Raw genomic sequence first — 27,250 nt, 5'->3', positions numbered from 1 at the left:
ATAAAGGTGTCTTCTACGTGATATTATACACAATGAGGTGTAAATTGTTAGGTCATGCACAAAGAAGTAATATTATAATTTAGGTGCTATATTGGACTATGATTTTCTTTCTTCATGGAATTTATAGGAAGCTAAAATGGACCCTCTTGTGCCCAAACGTTGATAGTGAATCCATGAGATTATGTTTACTCTGGACTAACAAGAAAGAGATGGTAGCATTTATTTAATACTAATGATGTATGACAGGTATTATTCTAATGGCTGTGCCCACAGATAATGCTTACTCCTCACACCAATCCCATGAGATGTGTTTCAATTCTATTTCTTAAGGATGAGGAATCTGAGACTCAAATAAGTTAACTCACTTGTACAAGGTTTTAGAACAACTTAGCCTTCACAAATGGCATTTGAATTCGGCCTGTGTGAAATTAATGCCTGTGTTCATATAGCCTGGGATTTTTTAACCATCTACTTAAAAAAAAACACATAAAAAAACCCCATATATGGGAGGGGGCGTTAGTAGATGGTTAAATGTATTATTTATTTATTTATTTATTTACACACACACACACACACACACACACATAAATTAAAAAGCCAAATCTATTAGACATTTAGGCTTAGAATACAATCTGAGGTCTTGAACATCAAGAATCTTTTATGTTCTTCTGTTCTTTGAACACCCCTGCTTGACATACTATTTAATCATGTTAGGCTTACATTAAAGTAGGCAGTTTAAAAAATAACGGCTTAAAACCTTTGCTACTAAGTTTATTTCTGTAATCACTGTACCCAGTCAACACTGCCAAGCATTGCATCTTCCCTTGACTTTCAACTGGATTTCAAGATTCCTATCTTTTTCATCAGTCTCAATCTTGTTCCTATGTATGTGTATAATGAGCATACATTTCTTTTAAAATACAATTCCAATGTGTCTAGTAAATAAAGTAATTGATAATTTTCCCAATACATTTGATGGGAAAATAATAATACAGTGATCATAAATTTTTGATTTATGAAATGTTTGCTTTCTCAGAAATATAGATAATTCATCTTTACTTTTCCCCCCATTTTAACTTGTCTTTAAAGACTGCTTACTATAAAATCTGCAATGAAATAAACTGAAGAGATTTTAATCTAGCTTCCTAAGTTTAGAAAACCTTATATAAAGAGACGTAATTTTGATGTTGGCATTTTGTTGATGACTATCTTATTTTTGAGTATAATGTTATAATATGCAAATCTTTCCTAATACAAAAATAACCAGTGCTAATTTTTCTACCTTTTGTAAATTAACTTTAATTTTAAAATTCCGTTTTCATATTTGCTAATTATTCTTTTTGTTTTGTTAAAGGTAAATTTGCTCTAATTAAGCTGATATGGACTCTGTTTGTTTTTGTTGTTGACTTTGGAATATTGCTCTTTTCCCCAACTATCCTCCTAAATTCAACAAATAATTGGAATTGGATAGGAGAGGAGTACAAATTCACATACTTTTTTGTCTACATTTTAGGTCACATTACTTTTTTGTCTTCCTTTTTTCTAGTCATATTTCAGACAGTTGTCTTTTCTTACAATTATTTTTATTATTTTCCCATTCTTACTTATTTGGATTAATCTCTATTCCTCCATTTACTCTTTGTTTCAGGTTTTCAGCTGAGTGACATAGATTATAGAGTAAGTCAGGTCAAAATATCTTCTTAGTATAGCACTCATGACTCCTAGAAGAATCTCTTGAGGAATTTTTTTCTCTTCTGAAATGTCATTATTATATAAAAGGTTTTAATATAATCATAATGCATATTCTGGAGCTTCTTACAAAAAGAAATTAGGTTTACCAGCATCTTAGTCTAGCATATTTTTTAACTGTAGAAATCATCTTAACTCTTTTCATTTGATGTTTTTTAAATGGTTAATTAGTAAGCTTTTGTGTGCTGAAAACTAATTTAATTAACAGCTTAAATAGTGTATCTTCATGATTGTTTTTGTTTTTTTAATAATGAATTTATATTTATAAACCAACTTCTCATAGTAGTAGTGAGGGCCCCAATCTGGCCAAGTTAATGTTGCCAATAATTCAATATAAGTAACATCTTTAGAGGACTTTCGGGACAGCAACCTCATAGGACAATTTTCATTTGGACAAGAAATCTAGTAAGACTTTGTTTCTACCTACTATGTGAATTTTGATTGGAGTTGAAAACATAAATTTTTAACTTTCCTTCATCAAATACTCAAGGTTGGGATGAAGTGCTTTCTTGTGCCTTATGATATAAATCGTGAGGAACTCATAATTTCCATAATGAAATAGGACTGTTCCCTCTCCCTGTCCCACACTTGAACTTAATGTACTGATATTGGGAGACAATAGGTGTACAGTTTTTAAATCTTGACTTGTAATTGATTTTTGGAAAAGAAAGCTAATTCAGAATTGCTGTGGCTACCAGCTCACTGACAAACCTTCTCGCACAATGTTGTGTTCACATTGGAAACCATAGAAGATAAAACTGTAAGTCCATAATTTAATTCTCTATATAAATATTTGGTGTCATCATTTTATATCTGAATGCTAGTAAGCTAGAATAGATGCAAATAATACAATTATCAATAATTTACAGTTAAGTGTACACCTGTTTAATATTTAGAAACTATAATACCAATCCAGATTTTAAATATAATTGAAAGAGAGATTCTTCATTTGACATAATCATTAGGAAGACTTCTTGCAAGCTACATTACCGACTGATGGTAGTGATAAAGACATTATTTTGTGTGTGTGTGTTCTGGAGAAAGGTTAATAATTTATCTTCACCATAAATTGTGGGTGTATGTGATAATACTAGTACTGTTGATATACAGCAGATCCTCTTCATGATGGCGTCTAGTTTATATACAGTACAGCCCTTATAATTTCCTTTTTTTTCTTCTTAGTGGAGAAAAGAATGATGCCAATAACCTAAACTATCCCCAGTGCATCATGCTTTTCATTCCAGGGAGTTAAATTACTAGTTTATCTTCAGCTATACATTATTTATTGCTATGGATAGTAGAGACATTATAATTTTTTTACTAATTGCAATCACTGTTAGTATTTTGAGCATAAATTTGCCCAAACTTGCTGTATTTTCCTTCATAATTTTAAAATATAATTTTTATATTTCAAACTAAACATTTCTATAACATGTAATAAAGGATCATATTTCTCCATTAAAGACATTTATGTGTGGAAATGTTTCCAAGTAACAGATACACTTTTATTTATTTGTTTTAATTTTTTTTAAATTAAGGTAACATTGGTTAATAGCAATATATATTTTTTAGATATATAACATTATAATTCAATATCTGTATACTCTATTGCATGCCCACCACCAAAAGTCTAGTTTCCTTACGTTACCATACCCTTTGCCCATTTTGTACTCTCCCCACCCAACTTCCCATCTGATGCCTGTATCTATGAGTTTGTTTTTCTTTTATTTTCTTAGTTTGTTTGTTATTTTTTGTTTCATATTTCACATATGAGTGAAATCATATGGGTTTTTTTTCCATCTGATTTGTTTCACTTAATATTTCACATCCATGTTGTCACAAATGGCATTATTTCATCATTTTTAATGGCTGAGTAGTATTCCATTGAGTGTATACACACACACACACACACACACACACACTCTCTCACACTATGTCTTATTTATCAATTTTCCATTGATGGACACTCAGGTTTCCATATCTCGACTATTGTAAATAATGCGATGAATATAGGGGTATATATACCTTTTCAAATTAGTGTTTTCATATTATTTGAATAAATACCCAGAAGAATAATTGCTGGATCATATGATAGCTCTATTCTTAATTATTTAAGAAAACTTTATACTGTTTTCCATAGAGGTTGCACCAACAGTGTACAAGCGTTCTCTTTTCTCCACAACGTCTCAAACACTTGTTATCTCTTGTCTTTTGATAACAGCCATTCTAACAGGTGTGAAGTGATATCACATTGTGGTTTTGATTTGCATTTCTCTAATTAGTGATGTTGAACATCTTTTCATAAGCCTGTTGGCCATCTATAAGACTTCCTTAGAAAAAAGACTATTCAGATTCTCTGCTCATTTTTTAATTGGATTGCTAGTTTTTTGTTGTTGTTGAGTTGTATGAGTTCTTTATGTATTTTGCATATTAACTCATCATTGGAAGTATCATTTGTAAATATCTTCTCCCATTTGGTTGGTTCACTTTTTGTTTTTTTTTGATGGTTATCTTTGCTGTGTAAAAGCTTTTTAGTTTGATGTAGTCCCATTTGTTTATTTTTGCTTTTGTTTCCCTTGTCTTTGGAGTTAAAGTCACAAAAACACCATTGAGACGAATGTCCAGAAGCTTAGTGCCTATTTTTTCTCCTATGTATTTTATTGTTTAAGGTCTTACATTCAAGTCTTTAATCCATTGTGAATTAATTTATGTGTATGGTTTTAAGATGGTTATCTACTTTCATTCTTTTGTATGTCATGGCCAATTTTTCCAACACCATTTATTGAACAATCTTTCCTTTCTCTATTGTATATTCTTGGCTCCTTTGCTGTAAATTAGTTGCTCATATATGTGTGAGTTTATTTCTGGCTCTTGATTCTATTCCATTGATGTGTGTGTCTGTTTTTCTGCTTATGCTATATTGTTTCAATTACTATAGTTTTGTACCATAGTTTGAAATTGGGGCATGTGATAATGCCAGCTTTCTTATATTTTCTCATGATAGCTTTGGCTATTTTGAGTCTTTTGTAGTTCCATAGAAATTTTAGGATATTTTTCGTTTTATTTCTATGAAAGATTCCATTGATATTTTGATAGGGATTGCATTGAATCTATGGATTGCTTTAGGTGATATGGACACTTTAACAATATTAATTCTTCCAATCCATGAACATGGAACATATTTCCATTCCTTTGTTAAAAAGACACACTTATAAAAGTGTGCAGTAAATGCTTGAATTATTTCTACTTTTACACATCATAGAAAAATTTTAAAATAATTGTTTATATAAAAAATCACCTTACATGAAGTTTCTGAATAATCAATTGATCTCACTCATTTGAGCTCTTTCAATTTCTACTGAAAAAAAACAAGAGTATTTTGAAGGAAATGTTTACCATCATCCTTCCCCATTCTAAAATTATATAAAGTCTGAAAATGTAAAACTGTTTTCTGAATTATAAGTTTAGAATAGTTTTTAATGTGTTTATAGCCACCTGTAAAGAATTAGAAATCTTTTAAGAGATTAACCCACATGTTACTTACATAGTGTATTTTTAGGAATTTATGGAATCAGCAATGACAATAACTACTTGAAATGTGGACTAAATAAAATTTATAATACTGTGTGTATGTTCATTTCCATGTGTGTGAGCATGCGTATGTGTGTCCTCATTTGGGTCCCGTTCATGAAAAATAATCAGAAGTCATTAGTTTGAAATATCTGTGTCTACTTTGAGGAGTAATTTCCAGCCATTCTCAGAGATGAAAGCAAGAAATAATATAATAAAGAAGCAAACAAAAATTATTATTTTAAATCATTAAACATAATTGAGTGACATTTTCTGATAAGACTTGATATTGAAAATATGAAAGTTCAAATGATCCAGTTAAATAATATGATGACTGCCTAATTCTACTAAATATCTGAGGCTCATTGTTATGGCACATACCTCAATGGGCTTTCAGTAGGAATATTGAAATATGAAAATACATACAGAATTATAGTTTTGTACAGTTCCTTTTTTGGTCTTCCATGTGCTAATAAGAATATATATTTTTTAAAGTTTAATAAACTTAAATTATGTAAAAGTGAGAAAATACCTTCTCTTTCAATTAAATTTGATAAGCTAGGACTAAATATAAATTACTTAAGAAATATTATACTTTATTTTTCCCCCAGTAATGTCTGTAACAAATATAGTGTCCCCCAAGTGCTCTGGGGCAGGCCACCTCATAGAGATATATGATCGCTAGGTCTTGCTATCTACATCTGGATGCTTGACAGGATCAGGGCTCTTCATAGAAACATTAAGAAAAAGCTTTTGCAATATGAACATTTCAGCATGCACAGATAATCTGTGTGAAAAGCATTGTTCTTCTATGGATGACCTCTTTGCACAGAATGATAGCTTTATCCTTTTGCACATCATTATGTTTGCTGGGGGGAAATCCTGCTGTGTTACATCATAATAACATGTAATCTTCTTGCTCAGTTTAGCTGAGATTTAAGGAGACTCTGTTCATGAAAGCTGTTCTTTAAAGCCTGATCTATAATTTTCAGAATCAACCCAGCAGAAGAGCAAGAGGCTTTATAAGAAAGATACAACGATTAAAACTCTTAAATGAAGATTAGTTTCAAGTTTTACAATCCAGTGCGAACCCATCTGGCAAATCTCATGTCAGGTTTTGTTAAGCCTCTGAGCTTTCTAAGTGTTAATTCACCCCCCTTCTATAACATTCCCCCTTCCCTAAACACACACCTATACACCTGACTTAGATAAAATATCTAATTAAGTGCTCCAAGCTTGTTGATTTTTCCACCTGGTGATTTGTTACCCTTGAAGACAATTTCAAAATAGCTGTTTGCTTTTGGCAGAACCGTTGGAATCCTTGTGGATAAATGAATATATTTCTTTCAAATCACTCCCCTCTTTTCACCACATTTCCCTTAGGTCTAACTACATCCAAAAGGAGGATCAGCATATACTTGTGATGCCAAACCACTTCAAAAGGACTCAGACCAGTCTGGAAAATATTGGACAAACCTATGTAATAACCCATCACTGTTTTCCTGAAGATCTCATTACTCTGGCTTTGATGATGGCAGTTACCCTAGGAAAAAAAACATATAGTCTTTAAATAAATTTTAGTTTTATTAAAATGATGTTAAATTGTTTCCACACCATTCTATCCACTGCTATCAAATTTTTTGTGCTTTGCTTTTAGAAATCCATTTCTCTTGACACCAATTTGCAAGTTAAAAAAAAAAGCAAACAAATCAAAAAACATGCAAACTGTAAAGAAGGATTAATCATAGGACATAAGGTGTTCCAGATTCACAATGTGTTATCTGTGCCAGAATGCTGATAAACATAGGTTTGCATGTCCTTTTATTTCTGACAAATGTCTTTCAATTATCCTGTGGACAGGAAACATTATTAAATTGTGTATTTTCTGGCCTGGCCTCGTCTCCAAAAAACTTGGTATAAATTCAGTTGGTGAGTTTACACAGGGATACTTTACTTTGTATAACTTATTAGGAAAGTTTAAATTTGTCATATTTCTTCATGCATGTAATCTGTGCAGTACTGTTAGGAAACAGAATATCTTAAGGATACTTGAAAAGTTTAAATGAATACCAAATATCAAACCTCATGTTTAAATTTATTCAATCCAACACCTATTCTTGCCTCCATCCAAAAATTTTTTCAATGATTTTTAAGCAAATTTAAATTAATTCTTTAACATTTAAATTAGTCAACTTATTTTAAATCTTTCAATAGTCAATTTGTCTATTTTTATTTATCTTTGTGCTTGAATTTACGTATAAGCAAAAGAGGTTTCTCCCAATTAGAGGTTATATATTAACTGGATTAAGTAAAGAATAATTAGTGTCTGCCTTTCCTGTTCCCTCCACATACAGCCTTTTGTAAGTAAGGCTATCTATACAACAAAAGACTGATATACAAACAGCCTTTTGTAAGTAAGTGGAATTTCTAGATTCAAAAATGTTGAGGTGACAGGAGGGAGAGTTAGAGAGGGAACCATTTGGTGGATGACTCTAGATAGCTCCCCACTCATGTTGTTTAATAGGGAAAATATATCCATAATAGTTCAAATGAAGAGGATAATCATAAAGTAGCAGACACTTTACTATAATAACTCAGTGTAATACAATGATCCTAAGAGGCTCATATTATTAGACTCATTTTACAGATGATGAAACTAAGAGTCATCTTTAACTTAACAGAGTTCATATCACTGGTAAGATATAGAGCCAGATGCAGATTTCAAAGGTCCCGCCTTTTCTAGTGTTGCACCATATTGCTGAGTAGATTTTACTCTCTTTTAAATACCTATCTTTTCCTCATTAGAGATTTCCTTTACTCTTTGACTACCACCTTTGCTAACTGTAAGACAGAAAGGTATGGCAGGAGGACCTCAAGAAACGTTAAGGAGAGTATGAATTAACTAAGGGCTTTCCCTATTTCAGGAAATCTCTGGAGTGTATTCACTGCAGTTTAAAAATGTGCCCTGTAATTTATTATATAAATTAAAAATTGATATTTTTCCAAGACTTGTAACATGAAATCCTTCAACTAAATATATCGTGGACAAAAATAAGCTCTAAATTACACTTCATATTTGGAGACTTTGTCATAGTTGTGATGGATATTATTTCCATAGTAAGGATCTTGATTTCTTATAAGGAAATAAATGACACTGAGGGAAAGTTTTTATAAATGTAATCACTAGAAGCATCACCCACATACTTATATGTCTTTAGGCATATATCATTACGGTAGATATTACATAGGACTCTCCAAAAATGTCTCATATGCTGGTTTGAGAAGAATTTTCTTTTCCCTAACCTGTCAATATGTTAACTATATGGCAATAAAATAACCATAATCCATCAGTTAAATTCACTGGTAGTCTTTGGTAGCTAAAATAAAGTGATGACTGTGACAATTTAGAATGTCACATTTCTGCAACACCGGAGATTCCTGGGGTGTGTATAATTACCGAGACCATGAACACATGATTACATTTCTGGTGGAAAATCTGCTGCATTTGAGAAAGAAATGTAATAGCTGAACACACTGAAGCAACTCTGGATTCTCTTTTTGCTAGATGTTGAATCTTTAATTTAATGTTGAGACTGTAGTCAGAAATATCATGGTCTTTCTCTAAGTATGATTTTCTTTCCTTTAGGTTTGAGTGACAATTAAATTTCCAAGTGGGAAAATAACGGATGTTTTCTACATTTCTCCTTAAATCTATCATAGAATCATTCTGGGTTTACCTCACAAGTAGTTTTGGGATTAGTCAGGTTAAAGAATGCAGTTAATACCTCCGGTCGCTAAAGCTCAGATTCTGTGAGACACTGTGAGGAAAACATTTGAGAAGAACTGTTAGAAGGTCCTGCTGGATTTAGGAGGTTCAATCAAATTATGTTACTTTATAAGCCTTTTTTTGCAAGGCAGTTATATTTTGGGAAGTGAATTTTACTCTTTTGGGTCGCCTGTAACAGTTTTCTGTTTTCCTGAAAGACGAAATCCTTTGTAAGCTGAAAATATTTTTCCAATTTATCACAGAAGCTGTATCACTGTATATATTTTGAGTTATAATTCACATTTCTGTAAATGAAAATTTAGCTGAAAATTTCCTCACTTTTTGCCTCAAACAAAAAGTTTGGGGAGATTTAATACAGTTTGAGGCATTTACTCTGAATCAATGCTTCTTATGAGCCAGCCTCTTCCCATATTCATAAATAAAATCGTTCAGGCAGACTACAGACAATTTTTTAAAACCATGAAAGTTCTGGATTCTGAAAAGTAAAATGATATAAATGAACATCTTTTGTTTCACATATGTCTGTTTCATTAGGTTAACGGCATTGCTGGTGAAATAAAGGATTCAATGCATTTTTAAACATCATCAAATTCTCTTTCAGTGTCTAAACTATGAACTAATAATATCTGACTCAGGAATAGGAAGAAGATCCAATATCTATCCTTCCTTTTCTTGGAAGTATTTATTTATTATTTTTTATTTTTAGCAATAATGTCAGTGACACTTCTCAAAACACTTTAAAATCTATGGTGAGATGCACTTCTCACTTTTCAGTACTGAGTACTGTCTTAATACGAACTGGATTAAAATGAGGCTTAAATCTGTAAAGACTGTGATTATTATAAAGTATTTTACTCTTTTCTTGACAGCTTGACATCTGATTCCATAAAAGGGAAGATACAGTTTGGTACAGCATATGGTGCATGTAAGGAAACAGAAAGGCAAATCTTCATTTTATTTCTCAGATGTCACTGGTGAACCATATTTCATTTTCTTTAAAAAAATTAAGCATTAATAGTTTTGATCACTAATATTTCCCAGAATTGTCATTTCTCTCACTTGTATGATAGTTAATCCTCAGCAGTTCTATATGTTAGAGCTATTTTATTAGACAATTTCCTAGCTATTAGTCTTATAATTGTGGGTTTTGGTGAAAGGAGGAGGACTAATGGGAAGAACATTCTCACGAACGGGAAAGTTATTTAATCTTTAAGCTGTTATTTTTGTAAAAACAAAATTAAATCAATTTCTAATATTTGAATATTGTGAAGGAGGAAAAAACTTTCCTCTACCTTCCTAGGTTCTTTTGTCTAGTTCAATAATTAAATCTACATGAGACAGATTAACAAGATAAAATAAGCAAATTTAATATATATAAAAACATGGGAACCCCGCATACATGGGGTGACAATTAAGTTCGGGAACTCATCCTAGAAAAAGTGCTACATACCTCATTGCTGAATATCAATATGGTCACCTTTGAAGTACTCCCCTTGGGAAGCTATGCACCAATGCCAGCTCCTAGTCCACCCTTCAAAGGAATTTTGGAACTCTTTTTCTAGAATGGCCATCAGAGCTGTTGTCCTATTACTCTTGATGTCCTGAATGTTATCAAAATGTCTTTCAATATTTCCTTTATCTTCAGGTAAAGAAAGAAGTCATTGGGGGTCATATTAGGAGAGTAGGAAGGTGTTCCAATACAGTTATTTGTTTACTGGCTAAAACGTCCCTCGCAGACAGTGGCACATGAGCTGGGGCATTGTTGTGATGCAAGAGCCATGAATTGTTGGCAAAAAGCTCAGGTTGTTTTTGTCTAACTTTTCCATGGTGCCTTTTCAGCACTTCCATATATGGAACTTGGTTAACTGTTTGTCCAGTTAGTACAAATTCATAATTAATAATCCCTGTGGTATATAAAAAAAAGGTTAGCAACATCATTGCAACAAGTTCGTGAACTTAATTGTCAGATGGCCATGAACAAACCAGAGACCTCACGTACATGAGAGGTTCAGAGACAGAAAGGGACAATGAGGTGTATATGGCATTTGGAACTAAGGATGAGGCACATTGGTTCTTCTGAGGGTCATTGCAGCACAATAAGAAGAGAAGAGGTTCAGTAGTTAGTAGTTTGCCCTGCCATGAAGATGGGTCAAAAGCGTTGTCTTTGAAAATCCCTTTTTATGGTCAAGACTCCTCATTTAAATTTTTCTAGGTAGTTAAGGGGGGGCAGAAATTTCTCTTGAGCCCATAGGGTATTAGTTGCCTTTAGCTCAAAATAATCTGCATACCAAAGAGATACATCTTGGGGGGACTCATTCTGAATCCCCACAATATTGTACCATATTATACAATAGAGATATTAAGTTGCCAAATTTAAATGGACAAGCTACATTTACATAGCTTTAAACATTTAACCACCTAAAATACCACCCCTACTTCATTCAATGGACATTTGAAAGTGGCATTGTACATTTGACAGAAAGCAACCCAAATGGATATAACTCTGCTCACAGTTGACAGCAAATGTTTAAATCAGATGCTTAATATGTGCTCTGGAAATGCAACTCTAATAAACTTTGTTTAAAAATAAAGTTAAATGTAAGACCTGCTTAGAAATTCCTGTAGCACACAATACTTTGGTCACATGCATTTGAGTATTTCTACTCCGCTTATTGTAAAACTATAAAATCACCAACTAGATTGCAAGTCTATCAAGAGTATGTGCTTAATTCACCTTCTCATGTATTTGTCCACCATTAAGCTACATCTTCTTGGCACTTCAATCATACTGACCACATCTTGGGTTTCTCTGCCTTGGACCATATTGTTCAATCTGCAAAAAAGAGAAAACAAACAAACAAACAAACAAACGAATGCTCTTCACACTCTGCAACTAAAGTCTACCCAAATTTACTTATTTCATACAATTGTCCATTAATCATAGTTATTGGCTGTCTTTCCTTTTCCCCTAGATCTGGAGTCAGGAAACTTTTTCTGTAAAGGGACAGAATAGGTATTAATGTAATAAAAGAGAAAACAAATTTCCACAAAATCTCAACTGATGGTGTGCAAATCATCTGTTCTAGTAATAATAAGTACAGTTGTTTATGGAACACAGACCTACTCATGAGATAAATGGATTTTTGTGTCTGATCTCTTAAAGTGTCTTTTTACACAGATAGGTACTACAAATACTGATCCCCATGTATAAGCATATAGATCTAGCTCAACATATCTATGTCTTGGAAGGCATATAAAGAAGCCTGTGATATTATTTTCTTTATATTTGCCATTTAGCATGAGATTACATTGAAGATTCATCATTTCTAATTGATGATTAGGCAGAAGTTTTTAAACTGCATATTTGATGCAAGCCATTGCAAATTCATGTAGGGATGGAGATTGTGCTTCTTGATTAACTTCTGTAGTGCTGAGTGTATAAAGTAGCTTGACATTATTTGTGATTCAAACAATTTTAGTTGTGATCAAAATGACTTTACTGCAGTATAAGGTTTGCACATAAGCACTGTTTTTACCTTGTGTTATTAGGTTGATTTATTAAGACATTATCAACTCTGCAGCAAAAACTAATTTCAAAAGTTATTCCATAAGAGCAGTCAAGGGGGTTTCATCATATTCAGTAAAATTTCAATCTTGGCTCTGAGCACAAAAAAATCTTAATAAAACTTTGCCACAGCTAAGCCATCCGGATACTGTGTGATAGGGTAAGTCAGGATATTCGGCTTTGATTTTAACAAAAGTTCACACAATGACAATGGTTCCATTGATAACAGTGAAGCTCAATAACACATGGTAGATTCATTTATACAATTTAAGAGTGATCCCCCTGACTAGTTTAGTACCCATCTGACACCATACATAATTATTGCAATATTATTGACTGTATTCCTTATTCTATACCTTACGTCCCCATGACTACTTTGTAACAACTAATTTGTGCCTCTTAATGCCTTCTCCTTTTTCACCCACCCTCAACCCTCCTCCCACCTGGCAATCATCAAAATGTTCTTTGTATCTGTGAGTTTGTTTCTGTTCTACTTGCTTGTTTATTTTATTCTTTAGATTCCACATATAAGCAGCATCACATTTCATCTGTCTTTCTCTGTCTGACATTCTCCACTCTGCACAATACCCTCTATGTCCATTCATATGACCACAGATGGCAAGAACCCATTCCCTTCCTGGCTGAGTGATATTCTATTATACGTATGTACCACCTCCTCTTTATCCATTCATCCACTGATGGACACGCAGGCTACCTCCATATCTTGGCCATTGTAAACAATGCTGCAATGAACATATGTATGCACACCTCCCCTTTAAATACTGTTTTGGGATTCTTCGGATAAATACACACAGGTGGGATTGCTGGGTCCATCTTTGCCTCTTGTCATAGCCTTTGTTCTAAAGTCTATTTTGCCTGGTGCAAGTATTGCTACCCCAGCTTTTTTTTTTCATTTCTATTTCATGAAATCTTTTTCCATCCCTTTACTTTCAGTCTGCATGTGTGTTTCAATCTGAAGTGAGTCTCTTATAGGCAACATATGTAAGGATCTTTTATTCTTATCCATTCAGCCACCTTATCTTTTGATTGGAACATTGAATTTATTTACATTTAAAGTAATTGTTGATAGATATGTAGTTATTGCCATTTGATTACATATATGTGTATATATATATATATATGTATGTATGTATGTATATATATATGTATACATGTATATATACATATATATATATATACATATACTTTTTTTTTCCTTAAAGAAATTCCTCTAAGAATCCTTGTAATACTAGCTTGGTGGTGATGAACTCCTTTAGGTTTTCCTTGTCTGGGAAGCGCTTTATCTGTCTTTCAATTCTACGTGATAACTTTGCTGGGTAGAGGACCCTGGTTGTAGGTCCTTGCTCTTCATCACTTTGAATTTTCCTGCCAATCCCTCTGGCCTGCAAAGTTTCTGTTGAGAAATCAGCTGATAGTCTTATGGGAGCTCCCTTGTAGGTAAATAACTGCTTTTGTTTTGCTGCTTTTAAGATTCTTTCTTTGTCTTTAACCTTTGGTATTTTAATTATGATGTGTCTTGGTTTGGGCCTCTTTGGGTTCATTTTGTTTGGGACTCTCTGCACTTCTTGGGATTGTATATTTATTTTCTTAGTCAGGATAGGGAAGTTTTCTGTCATTATTTCTTCAAATATGTTTTCAATTCCTTGCTCTTTCCCTTCTCCTTCTGTTACCCCTATGATGCAAATGTTGTTATTCTTGATGTACCAGAGAACCCTTAAACTATTCTAATTTTTCTGGATTATTTTTTCTTTATGCTGTTCGTATTGGGTGTTTTTTGCTATCTTATCTTCTAAATCATTGATTTGATCCTCTCTTCACCTAATTTACTGGTGATTCCCTGTAATGTATTCTTCATTTCAGTTATTGTATTCTTCATTTCTGACTGCTTCTTTCCGATGTTTCCTATCTCCATTTTTCTTTCCTACTTCTTTGTTAAAGTTCTCCCTGAGATCACTGAGCATTCTTATAACCACCGTTTGGAACTCTGCATCTAGTAGATTGCTTAGTTCCATTTCACTTACTTCTTTTACTGGAGCTTTGTTCTGTTCTTTTATTTAGGACATGTTTCTTTGTCTCCCCATTTTGGCTGCTTCCATGTGTTTGTTTCTGTGTACTAAATAAGGCTGCTATGCCTCCCAGTCTTAGTACAGTGGCCTTATGTAGTAGGTGTGCTGTGGGGCTCAGTGGTGCAGATGCTCACTCCAGGTGTCCTTTTTGTGGGTTGTGTGTGCCCTCCTGTTGCAGTTGAGCCTTGGTTCCTGTTTTCATATCAATGGGAGGGATTGATCCTTGGGCTAATTTGTTGTGAAGACTGGATGTGACCACAGTGGAGGACTGACCCTACAGTGCAAGATCTGCTTTAGGAGGGCTCTGGTGCCTTCCCATTCTGCCCTTTGTATGCATCATCCCTGGAGGTGGCCAGGTAATGCTCCAGCTGGGTTTCAAGCTTGCCATTGGTTGTGACAGCCCCGTGACCCCTGTGAGGGGCCATACTTCAGGCCAAATTCAGCCGCAGCCTGTATCCTTCCCAGGGCCACCTGGCATGCGCCTCAAAGCAATCCCCAGATGCCTGCCACTCACACTGGGCTTGGAGGCGCCTCAAGAGGCCAAGTCATGAATGGAGTCTGTCTGCAACTAGTGCTGGAATTAGGGCTGCTCAGCCAGAGGTATGGGACATTTTGAAGCTATATGCTGCTTGTTTGGATTTTGTGAATCTTTGAGAAATTTTAGGAAAATCTGTAGCATGAGCCAAGATAAACCATTTTTATGGAAAAACCACTGGAAGCAGCTTGGGTGTGCTAGAGAGTTGGGTGGGGCAGGATCTCAGGGAATCAGGGCAAATGAACTGTGTTAGCCAGGTTGATAGAGATTCAGATATGGCAGCCACCTGCATCTGCACACCGGGAGGGGGAGGCTCTCAACAAAGAAACAATGACTTCTACCAGCTCTTCTGTCCTGGAGAGAGCTGTCCCTCTAGTCCTCACCCTGATGCTGTACAATTCAGTTCTTCCCCATATGTCCCTGGAACTTTCAAGCTGCTGCCCCAGGGTTGGGGCTCAGAATGAGTGAGTCTATCAGCAAGTAAGTTCATGTGTGGGCCATTTGAGAGGAGTGGCTGTGATTGCAGCCACCCTAGTCTCACTCAGCCACAATCTCCGCTGATTTTCACCAGAAGTTATGGGGACTTCTCTCCCAGGCACTGGAACCCTAGGCTGGGGAGCCTGGTGTGTGGCTGAGACCCCTCTCTCTTCTGGGGGGACCTCTGTAGCCGAGATATCCTTTCCAATATGTAATGGTCACACATGCATGTGTGACCAGCCTGTTCTGAATCTCTGCCCCTCCTACCAGTCTCCAGGTGGCTTCTTCTGTATGTCCTTAGTTGTAGGGCTTTGGTTTAGCTAGACTTCAGGTGATTCTCAATAATGTTTGTTCTGTAGTTTAGTCATAATTTTGACGTGGTCATGAGAGGAGGCAAGCACAGCATTCACCTACTCTGCCATCCTGACTGCATCTCTCTGTTTATTGTAACTTTTAAACATAAAACTGGAATGTAAATTCAATGAGAAAAATATATTTTTTAATTTTTTTTCTTTTTTATTCCCAATACTTAGAGCTGTATCCATCACATTGTCATTTCTCAGTAACTATGATGTCTAGAAAAAAATATTTACCCAGGCTCTATTTTATTTACCTGTGTTTGATACATGTGCTCAGTGCACTTTGTTTTTCATTTTGAACAAACTCCTTAAAATATTTCTATTTTTTCCCCTTCTACAGTCAGTGAAGGAGGTTGTAAGATCTCACACACCTATGAAAGAGGCAACAACTATGGAGATCTGGATACATCCTCAACCACAGGTATTTAGAGAAACACTTGTTAATTCCTCTTTATTCCCTTTAAGTGATTTTTACAAATGTATAAGAAAAAATCTTAAGTTGTGTTTCTTAATATGTGGTCCATAAAGTTTCTTTAGCTGGTTTTGTGCTGGACTCTAATGTGAGAATATGGCAGTAAATATATATTTCTTCCTAGTATGGTTCGATAATAATAGTAGAGTTAGTTTAATTGTTGGATTGAGGTACAAGCATTCCTCAGAAATCATCTTTTAAATGACTATCTGTTCCATTGATGTTTAAGTCTAGTTCCGAAATCATGGATCAAAAAAAAAAAAAAATTGAGAACTGCTTCTTTATAATATCACTTTATAAATATAAGGCTTAACATTGTTAAAGAGAAAACCAAAGACCCAAAATAGCATCTCTCATGCTAAAAGCCCATGATACCAAACCTACATTTAATACTTCTTCTAAGGACAGTTTAAACTTCTCCCAGAAACAGGCTCAATCAACCAATCTGGAATTTTCTAGTCAAGCTGCAGTAAACTAATCTGTCATGATGGGCCCACTCCACCCCCCAATGAAAGATGAGGCAATTTGTATGATAAAAAACCCTTCCCCTTCTCTTGCACTAAAGAAACGTGTCCCAAACTAAAAATAATCCTTTCTTTTGTTACTGCTCCCTGGTCTGACCCTTTTTCCTATTAAAACCTTCTTTTTTGTATAACACCTTAAAGAGCCCTTCTACTTGCTAGATGGGACACTGCCTGATTCATAGATCACTTAATAAAGCCAAATAGACCTTCGGATTTACTTGGTTGAATTTTCTTTTTTAATAGCATAATATAAGGCAATTTGTTTTATGCTAATTAGACAACTTTTAGTAAAATCTCATTAATACAAATCAGTTCAGTGGGAAACCAGTTTGAAGTTTAAAAATTAAGTTATAATATATTTTTAAAGGGTCCATTTTTGTTTATTTCTATCAGGACAGCTGAAAATGTGACTAACAAATACACTCAAATTTGTTTTCTTAGTGAAGGCCTTAAAGGATCTTCAAAAAAGGAGTGAGGAGACCAGTGTCTAAACACTCATATGCTATTTGTTATTCTGTGGCTAATTAACTTAATGTTGTTGATCAAGTAAAAGTCCTGAATCTGACCCTTTGGGTGTCAAATTAAAAACCATAAATTGTGCTCTACCCAGTTATTTTCAAACGCCTTTTGTTTGTCCCAAAGGGTATAATTTTAGAAATTATAGATACATAAATGTATATCTAGAGTATTAGCAAAACAACCCAAATAGAATAAAAAGAAATCACATTTATTTATTTCATGTGTGCTCTGAAATTCATGAAAGTCATGTGCTCTGTAATGATAACATTCTGCAGTATTTTACAAAGTTAATTTGTATTCTTTGGGAACAGTTACAGAATTAATATATGCACTGTGGGAAGAAACGATTAATTAAATAAAGGTACTTTGCAACCTAGGAGCTTTCCAAATGGTTACAAATTTTAAATTCCTCAAGTCTGAATTAGTGAAATTTTGCCAAATTTCAAACTGGCTTTCAAGTCTTGCACCTCTGATCGAGTCTCAGAGAAAGTGGTGAGGATGTGGAATACAAAATGTTATAGTCTACGTCTAAATCCTTGATTAAGAAGCCATTGTAATATACAGAATAGCAGTTTTGAGGACAGGTACAGAATTTTAAAATATGTACTTTAATGTCCCAAAATTTGACTATTAATGTGACATGAGGTATGACTGCAATAAATAGTTAAAAGTCCGATGGAATTAGACATTGTTATGTAACACCCTCTTCTGTGACTAAGAACATGATCTATCAACAATATTTTGTTGTCTAGCTGTTGCTTCTGATTATATTCTGCTAAATAGAGTGTAGTATAATTAACTCTACTAATTTCTTGCCAATTACTGACTCTTTTATTGGTTTATGAACTTAAAATCTTATTAGAGATACAATTGTTTCTTATATAGTGGGTGTTTTTTGCTTGAGGCTCTTTTATTAGGTAAGTATTTCAAGTATCTGACAGCTTGGATTGTCCTTACTGCCTGAGACTTCAACTGAAATTTAAGGTATAGCATAGATTGATGGATTACACTGTACAGCGTTACTATACATATGATACAGATAGGTGGCTTTTCAACCATATTTTTGATAAACATTGTGCTTGCCTCTGAAAAATTCAAAGAAAATATTGGTTTTATAAATAACCTTTTATAATTCCATATGAAATATCTCATATTTAGCAAGATTTTCAATACTCATTTATGATATTTAAAAAGAAAAACTCTGAAAATAGAAATGTAGTAACTACTAAAACTAGAGTGCAAACTGAAAATTAAATTTTTCTCTTCTTCCAACTGAAATCTTTAAAATTCTTTGATAATGCGCCCTTAGCCATTCAGATGGCTAATTAATCAAACTTCATGATATAGACAGTGACTTTGAGGGATTTTTTTTAATGGGCACAGGCAATAATGGTGTCCCACAAAGCAGAATGGTTCTTAGTTGTAAAAGACAACTATTCAACTAATTGAAGTAGTTTGTGAACCACAAAATCACAGGTCAAGTTATTCTTTGAGTAAAGAAAATAAAAATGAAATTATGTATTTCATTTTAAGAAATATCCTTATAAGTCCATTTCCTTTAGCATTTTTGTTAGAATCTTTAGAAAATATTGATGTACATAACTAGTGTGCATATCTTAATGTTTCAAGTTAGATTTCTTTTTAATTAACATGAGTTTTACATGACATTTGAAAATAAATCAAATCACCTAGAGCACCTTTTCAATGTGCAGGAGCTGTTGGGGTCATAAATATTCACTGTGCCTAATAGCCTAGCATCTGTATAGTACTTAAGGGAAACAGCTACTCAAAAATGGTGGTTGATCATGTGGGGGAGGGGAATTTCTTCCTCTTTTTTATTTCAGTTCTTCTGGTTTACCTAAGAATCAAATTGACATGAGACAGATTAACAGGAGAAAATCATATGTTATTACATATGTACATACAGAGGTCCTGTAAGAATATGGGACCTGGACAAATCAGGCAGTTGAGGTTTATATGCCACGCTGGACTAAAGAGGAAGAAGTAGTGATTTGAACTTCAAAGGGAAGGTAGGCAGTTCACATGTAGATGAGAAGAAGCAAACATTTGGTGAACAAATTCCTTCCTGGCTACCCAGAAACAATGGGACACAGAAGGGAGTCAAACAAACAGACCTTGCTAGGTTCCTCCCTGTCTGCCATAGTATGCTGAAGTGATAGCTCCCTTCTTGGAACAGGTTTTTCTATCTGAACTTCTTTAGGTAGATAAGGGGGAGGTAAAAAAGCTCTTCTAGAGATTTTTGTTTCGTACATATAACCAGCTTAAAATAATAAATATCCCTCCAAAAGGCATATATTTGGGTGGCAAAATCTGCTCCCCCTCAACCAGTTCTGTACAGGCTGTATGCATATGCCAGTTGACATGGAATTCTTATATATATATATATATATATACAAACTTGTAGTTGATATTCATTATTGTTCAGCTTCAGCTTCAGGTGTACAAGACAGTGATCAGGCATCTATATCATCCTTCAGGTGGTCTCCCTCATGAGATAAGTGTCCATCGGATACCCAACAAAATCTTTACAACATTATTGATTACATTCCCCAAATTAATTTTCAAAACCCTGTGGCCATCTTGTGCTTACTGACTGTTTTCTAATCCCCTCACCTTTCCCCTTATCCCCAACCCCCCTCCCATCTAGCAACCATCAGTTTTTCCTCTATGTCTCCAAAACTGTTTCTGATTAGTTCATTCACTTATTCTTTTCTTTAGATTCCACATAAAAGTTAGATCATATGGTATTTTTCTTTCTCTATCTGACTTATTTCACTTAACATAATGTTCTCTAGGTCCATCCATGTTGTTGCAAATGGTAAGATTGCTTTCTTCTTTACGGCTGCGTAATACTCCATTGTATAAATGTACCACAGTTTCTTAATCCAGTCATGTACTGATGGGCACTTGGGTTGTTTCTATGTCTTTGCTATTGTGTATAGTGCTGCAATAAACATAGGCGTGCATAAATTTTTTTGAATTAGAATTTTGGATTTCTCCGGATAGACACCTAGGAGTGGAATTGCTGGATCATAAAGTAGTTGCATTTTCAGATTTTTGAGATACCTCCATACTGTTTTCCATAGTGGCTGCACCAATCTGCAATCCCACCAACAGTGCACAAGGGTTCACTTTTCTCCACATCCATGCCAGCACTTGTTCTTTGTTGATTTATTGATGATAGCCATTTTGACTGAGGTGAGGTGGTATCTCACTGTGGTTTTTATTGGCATTTCTCTGATGGTTGGTGAGTGAGGTTGAACATTTTTTCATATGTCTGTTTACCATCTGTATGTCCTTTTAGAAAAAATGTCTCTTTATGTCCTTTGCCCATTCTTTAATTGGGTTGTTTGTTTTTTTGGAGTTGAGTTGAGTGAGTTTTTTAATAAATTTGTGATATTAACCCCTTATCAGATATATCATTGGCAAATATCTTCTCCCATTCAGTAGGATCACTTTTTGTTTTATTGATGGTTTCCTTTGCTGTGAAAAAACTTTTTAGTTTGATGTAATCCCACATGTTTATAATTTCTATTTCTTCCTTTGCCCGAGAGAATATATCAGTAAAAATCTTACTCCGGGTAATGTCTGTAAAATTTCTTCCTATATTTTCTTCTAGGAATTTTATGGTTTCAGATCTTACATTTAAGTCTTTAAACCATTTTGAATTTATTCTTTTATGTGGTGTAAGGAGGTGCTCCAGTACGTTTTTTAGCATCTGTCTGTCCAGATTTCCCAGCACCATTTATTGAATAGACTGTCTTTACCGCAACATAAATTCTTGCTTCCATTGTCGTAGATGAAATGGCCATATAGGCATGGATTTATTTCTGGACTCTCTGTTCTGTTCCCTTGATCTATGTGTCTGTTTTTATGCCAGTACCATGCTGTTTTGATTACTGTAGCCTTGTAGTATAATTTGATGTCAGGTATCGTTATTCCTCACATTTTGTTCTTACTTCTCAAGATTGCTGAGGCTATCCGGGGTCTTTTATGGTCCCATATAAATTTTAGGATTATATGTTCTGTTTCTGTGAAAAATATCATTGGTAGTTTGATAGGAATTGTGTTAAATATGTATATTGCTTTAGGAGGTATGGACATTTTAACTATATTAATTCTTCCTATCCATAAATATGGTATGTGTTTCCATCTATTTATATCTTCTTTCATTTCTTTCTTCAGTGTCTTATAATTTTCTGAGTACAGATCTTTCACTTCTTTGGTTAAATTTATTCCCAGGTATTTTATAGTCTTTGAAGCACTGTAAATGGGATTGTTTTTTTAATTTCTCTTTCTGATTTTTTATTATTGGTATATACAAATGCAACTAATTTCTGAATATTAATTTTGGATCCTGCTAATTTTCTAAATTCATCTATCAGCTTTAATAGTTCCTTGGTGCAGTCTTTAAGGTTCTCTATACATAGTATCATGTCATCTGCATATAACGACAATTTTACTTTCTCTTTACTGATTTGGATGCCTTTTATTTCTTTTTCTTGTCTGATTGCTGTGGCTAGAACTTCCAGCACTGTGTTGAATAGAAGTGGAGAAAATGGGCAACCTTGCCTTGTCCTGACCTTATGGGTAATGGTTTTAGCTTTTCCCCATTGAGTTTGGTGTTAGCTGTGGGTTTATCACATATGGCCTTTATTATGTTGAGATATGATCCCTCTATTCCCACTTTCTTAAAGGTTTTTATCATAAATGGCTGCTGGATTTTATCGAATGCTTTTTCTGCATCTATTAATATGATCACGTGATTTTCATTTTTCATTTTATTAATGTGGTGTATCATATTAATTGATTTGCGGATGTTGAACCACCCTTGCATACCAGGGATAAATTCCACTTGATCATGGTGTATGATCCTTTTCATGTATTGCTGAATGCTATTCACGAATATTTTGTTGAGGATTTTTGCATCTATGTTCATTAGAGATATTGGCCTGTAGTTTTCATTTTTTGTGGTGTCTTTGTCTGATTTTGGTATCAGGGTGATAGTGGCTTCGTAAAAATTGTTTGGGAGTCTTCCCTCCTTCTGGATTTCTTGGAAGAGCTTGAGGAGAATAGGTGATAATTTTTTTTTGAACGTTTTGTAAAATTCATCTGTAAAGCCATCTGGTCCAGTGCTTTTGTTTGTTGGGAGATTGTTGATTACTGATTCAATTTCCCTGGTGGTAATCAGTCTATTCAGGTTCTCTGTTTCTTCTTGAGTTAGTCTTGGAAGGATGTGTGCCTCTAGAAAATTGTCCATTTCTTCCAGATTGTCAAATTTGTTGGCATATAGTTGCTCATAGTAATTTCATAAATTTTTTTGTATTTCTGTACTGTCTGTTGTCACTTCTCCTCTGTCATTTCTGATTTTATTAATTTGGGTCCTCTCTCTCTTTTTTTTAATGAGTCAGGCTAAAGGTTTGTCGATTTTGTTTATATTCTCTAAGAACCAACTCTTGGATTCACTGATCTTTCATATTGTTTTTCTGGTTTCTATTTCATTTATTTCCGCTCTGATCTTTATTATCTCCTTCCTTGTGCTTCCTTTGGGCTTATTTTGCTGTTCTTTTTCCAGATCCCTTAAGTATGAAGATAAACTGCTGATCAGTGATGTTTCTCGTTTCTTTAGGTAGGCCTGCAATGCTACGAATTTCCCTCTTAGGACTGCTTTTGCGGCATCCCATAGATTTTGGGTCGTCGTGTTTTCATTTTCATTTGTCTCGAGATATCTTTTAATTTCTTCCTTGATCTCATGGTTGACCCATTCATTATTTAGTAACATGTTATTCAGCCTCCATGAATTGGTGTGTCTTCCAGTTCTTTTCCTATAGTTCATTTCTAATTTTATAGCACTGTGGTCAGAGAAGACTATTGGCATGATTTCAACTTTCTTAAATTTATCAAAGACTTGTTTTGTGGCCTAACATATGGTCTATCTTGGAAACTGTTCCATGTGCGCTTGAGAAGAACGTGTATTCTGCAGCTTTGGGGTGAAATGCCCTGAAAATATTGATTAAATCCAAGTGGTCCAATGTATCATTTAAGGCTGTTGTTTCCATATTGATTTTCTGTTTGGAAGACCTGTCCCTTTTTGTCAGAGGTGTGTTGAAGTCCCCAACTATGATAGTGTTGCTGTTGATCTCTGTCTTTATGTCAGTCAATATCTGTTTTATATACTTAGGTGCTCCTATGTTGGGTGCATAGATGTTTACTAGGGTTATGTCTTCTTGTCGGATCGATCCCTTTATTATTATATAGTGCCTATCTTTGTCTTTTAATATGTTCTTTATTTTAAAGTCTATTTTGTCAGATATAAGTATTGCAACTCCAGCTTTTTTCTCATTTCTATTTGCACAAAATGTCCTACTCCAACCCTTCACTTTCGGCCTGTGTGTGTCTTTTCATCTGTGGTGAGTCTCTTGTATACAGCATATACAAGGGTCTTGCTTTCTTATGCACTCTGCCACCCTATGTCTCTTGATTGGAGCATTTAATCCATTTACATTTAAAGAGATTATTGATAGGTATGTAGTTATTGCCATTTTTAAGTTTGTAGTTAGATTGTTTTCATCTTTCTTCTATTTACAGAAGTCCTTTTAGTATTTCTTACTATGCTGGCTTGGTGATAATAAATTTCTTTAGCTTATTCTTTTCTGTGAAGCTCTTTATCTCTGCATCAACTTTAAATGATAGCCTTGCTGGATAAAGCAATCTAGGTTGTAGGCCTTGGTTTTCCATCACTTTGAGTATCTCCTGCCACTCCCTCCTGGCCCGCAATTTTTCTGTAGAAAAGTCATTAGCTACTCTTATGGGATTTCCTTTTTATGTAACCATCTGTCTTTCTCTTGCTGCTTTTAGGATTCCCTCTATGTCTTTAACCTTTGTTATTTTAACTATAATGTGTCTTGGTGTGGGCCTGTTTGCGTTTATCCTGGTTGGAACTCTCTGCACTTCCTGGGTTTGTATGTTGGTTTCCTTAATCAGTTTAGAGAAGTTTTTGGACATTATTACTTCAAATATGTTCTCAATTCCTTGCTTCCTCTCTTTACCTTCTAGTATTCCTATGATGTGCATGTTGTTGCGCTTGACATTATCCCAGAGGTCTCTTAAACCATCTTCATTGTTTTTCATTCTGTTTTATTTCTTTTGTTCTCTTTGAGTGATCTCTGCTAACTTGTTTTCTAAGTCGCTGATTCGATCCTCTGCTTCATCTAACCTGCTGTTAATTCCTTAAAGTGATTTCCTTTTTTCAGTAATTGTGTTCTTTAGTTCTAACTGGTAGTTCATTATGATTTCTATATCCTTCTTTATGTCATCTCTAAACTCCTGAAACATTCTTATCATCAATGTTCTGAACTCTGTCTCTGATATGTTGGTTACTTCTTTTTCATTTGGTTCCATTTCTGGAGGTTTCTTCTTTTCTTTTATCTGAGACATGTTTCTTCATTTCCCCATTCTGGCTGACTCTCTGTGTTTGCTTTGATGTGTTAGGTAGATCCCCTAAAATTCTTAGTTCTTGCTAGGTTATCTTATATAGTATGTGTCCTTTTTATTTGACTTCCACTACTTCCTTCTTCTCCTCTGTGTGTGCTCCAAAGGTGACTCTTGTGTTGTGTATATTGTCCTGTTAAAGAAGATCTTTAATTGCTTTTCAGTTGTGAGTAGGTGGGGTTAACTCCTAGGCTGACTAGTTGTGAGACTTGGCTCTGCCCACCGCAGTGTGTTCTGCTGCGTGAGGGTTGAGCACTTAAATGTGGTTTGGCTTCTATGGGCTTTTGTGCCTGTAGAAAATTCCCTTTGGGTGTGTCACTTGTAGGTCAAACCCAGTAGTACTCTGGTTTGGTCTGGAGTTTGCCTCTGGATATGTTGAATCTCGTGCCCTTTAAGCTGGGCCCTAGTAGGGCAATTTCAGAACTAAGCAAATCACCAAGCACAACAACAACAACAAGAAAGAAAAAATCAAATACATTGACATGTAAAAACAACTGACAACCCACACTCAACACAGGCAAATATATCAAAGGTATAAAGACAAAACAAAACAAACAAACAAAAAAAAAAACACCAGTCTTAGCTTAAGCCCACCAAATAATCTCCAGGTTGTCCTCTGCTGTACCAAAGAGTCCTCTGTGTATTGTGCAGGCAGAGCTGGTCACCTGGTGCCCAAAGTGACGTTGGGACTACAGATGTAGATGAGTGGGGTAGAGAGATTTGGATGGTAGTTTCTACAAAGTCAGTACAGTTTCTGCCCTTGCCTGCACATATGTGCACTAAGAGTAGCACCACCAGCTCTGTATCCAGTTCTCCTGAGTCTTAGGGCACTTCTTCCCTGTGTGTGTGTGTGTGTGTGTGTGTGTGTGTGTGTGTGTGTGTGTGTGACATTTCTGAGCTGCTGAAAGCCCAGAGCTGTGTCTGCTTCCTACTGCTGATCCCTGAGAGTACCTCTGCATTTGTAATTGCCCTGCCCTAGGCAGGCCAGAAAGAGTGGGGGCTGGGGATGGAGGCGTCTCCTCTCTCCCAGCCCAGACATGTCACACTCTTCCCGCAGGCCAGAAAAGGTCTTTTCTCTCCTAGCCCAGCAAAAATCACACACTTCTCAGCCTCTTCCCTCGGTCAGAGCTGCACGCAGGTCTTCCCAAAGCACGAGCACTAAGGCTCCTCTGTAATCTGAAACTACTCCTTAGTTCAGGGGCCAGTTTAAGTCTCTGGAAGTGCAGGGGTAGGATTGGAAGAGTGGGGGGAGGGGCCTAGGTATGGAGTTTGTGTCCTTTGTCCGACCTAGGGCCCAGCTGGAGGTCTCACTGATGTTATTGCCTCAAATGCTGGATATGTTGCCCCCTTGGTGGGAGAGATCAGCTGTGGGATGCAGGGAAAGAGCCCACCTCCTGGCTTTTGTATTCTCTGTTCTGTCCTGGGATTTCCTGCGTCTCTGCAGCTGCGGATGCCGGCTGCTTTTCCACCGCCACAGATGCGGGCCGTGTCTCCACTCTGAACCCTTCCCTCTTCCCTTGCTCACCCAATTTGCCCACCTTCAAGTAATCATTGCACGAGTCTCTTAGCTGTTCTGTGTGATAAGCAGAGAGTCCTTTGATGGGTTATAGATGTCCCGTTTGTGATAAGATCCGGAGGAGAACTCCAACAGTGCGCCCCACTGCCGCCTTTCCTATGACGTCACTCCGGAATTCTTATTTTTTATACTGCACCATTTTATACCGACTCAATCTTTCCCCCTTGTGCAATATACTCTCCCCCTACCTTCCCTGCCCCTGATTCTTAGTGATTACAATGCTCACTGAGATATAAAATCTAAAACCAAATAATATTCTATCAAAAACTTGGAACAAAATAAAACTAGTATATTGTTTGGGGCCTTTTTGCGGTTTTTCTATGGCTTTTAATGGTAACTTCTTTGTGAAATAAATTCTTCTGCTAAGATGATGATAGTATGATTATCACTATAGACACTAACTTTACTACCAATGTACTTAATTAGATACAGATATATTGTGTTCATGAATTATATTTATTGAGAAATGTGTAGCTCAGAACAACAGTATTAGGCAGCTATTGTAGAATATGCATTGG

General features: G+C 35.1%; 1 protein-coding gene across 7 annotated transcripts in view; it reads left to right on the top strand.

Moving 5' to 3' along the window:
• PCDH11X (protocadherin 11 X-linked) overlaps positions 1-27,250 on the top strand; it is an 824,011-nt gene that overhangs the window by 347,539 nt on the left and 449,222 nt on the right. For all 7 annotated transcript variants that reach the window (XM_081043929.1, XM_081043928.1, XM_081043927.1 and 4 more), the window contains one exon: positions 16,470-16,550. In XM_081043929.1, coding sequence (XP_080900055.1) covers positions 16,470-16,550 — 81 coding nt within the window. The remainder of the gene's footprint in view (positions 1-16,469; positions 16,551-27,250) is intronic.

Source organism: Rhinolophus hipposideros (assembly GCF_964194185.1).
Source record: "Rhinolophus hipposideros genome assembly, chromosome: X".
NCBI classification, from domain to species: Eukaryota; Metazoa; Chordata; class Mammalia; order Chiroptera; family Rhinolophidae; genus Rhinolophus; species Rhinolophus hipposideros.
Note: the sequence above shows the minus strand (reverse complement) of the source record. Positions and strands in the feature narration are given on the sequence as shown.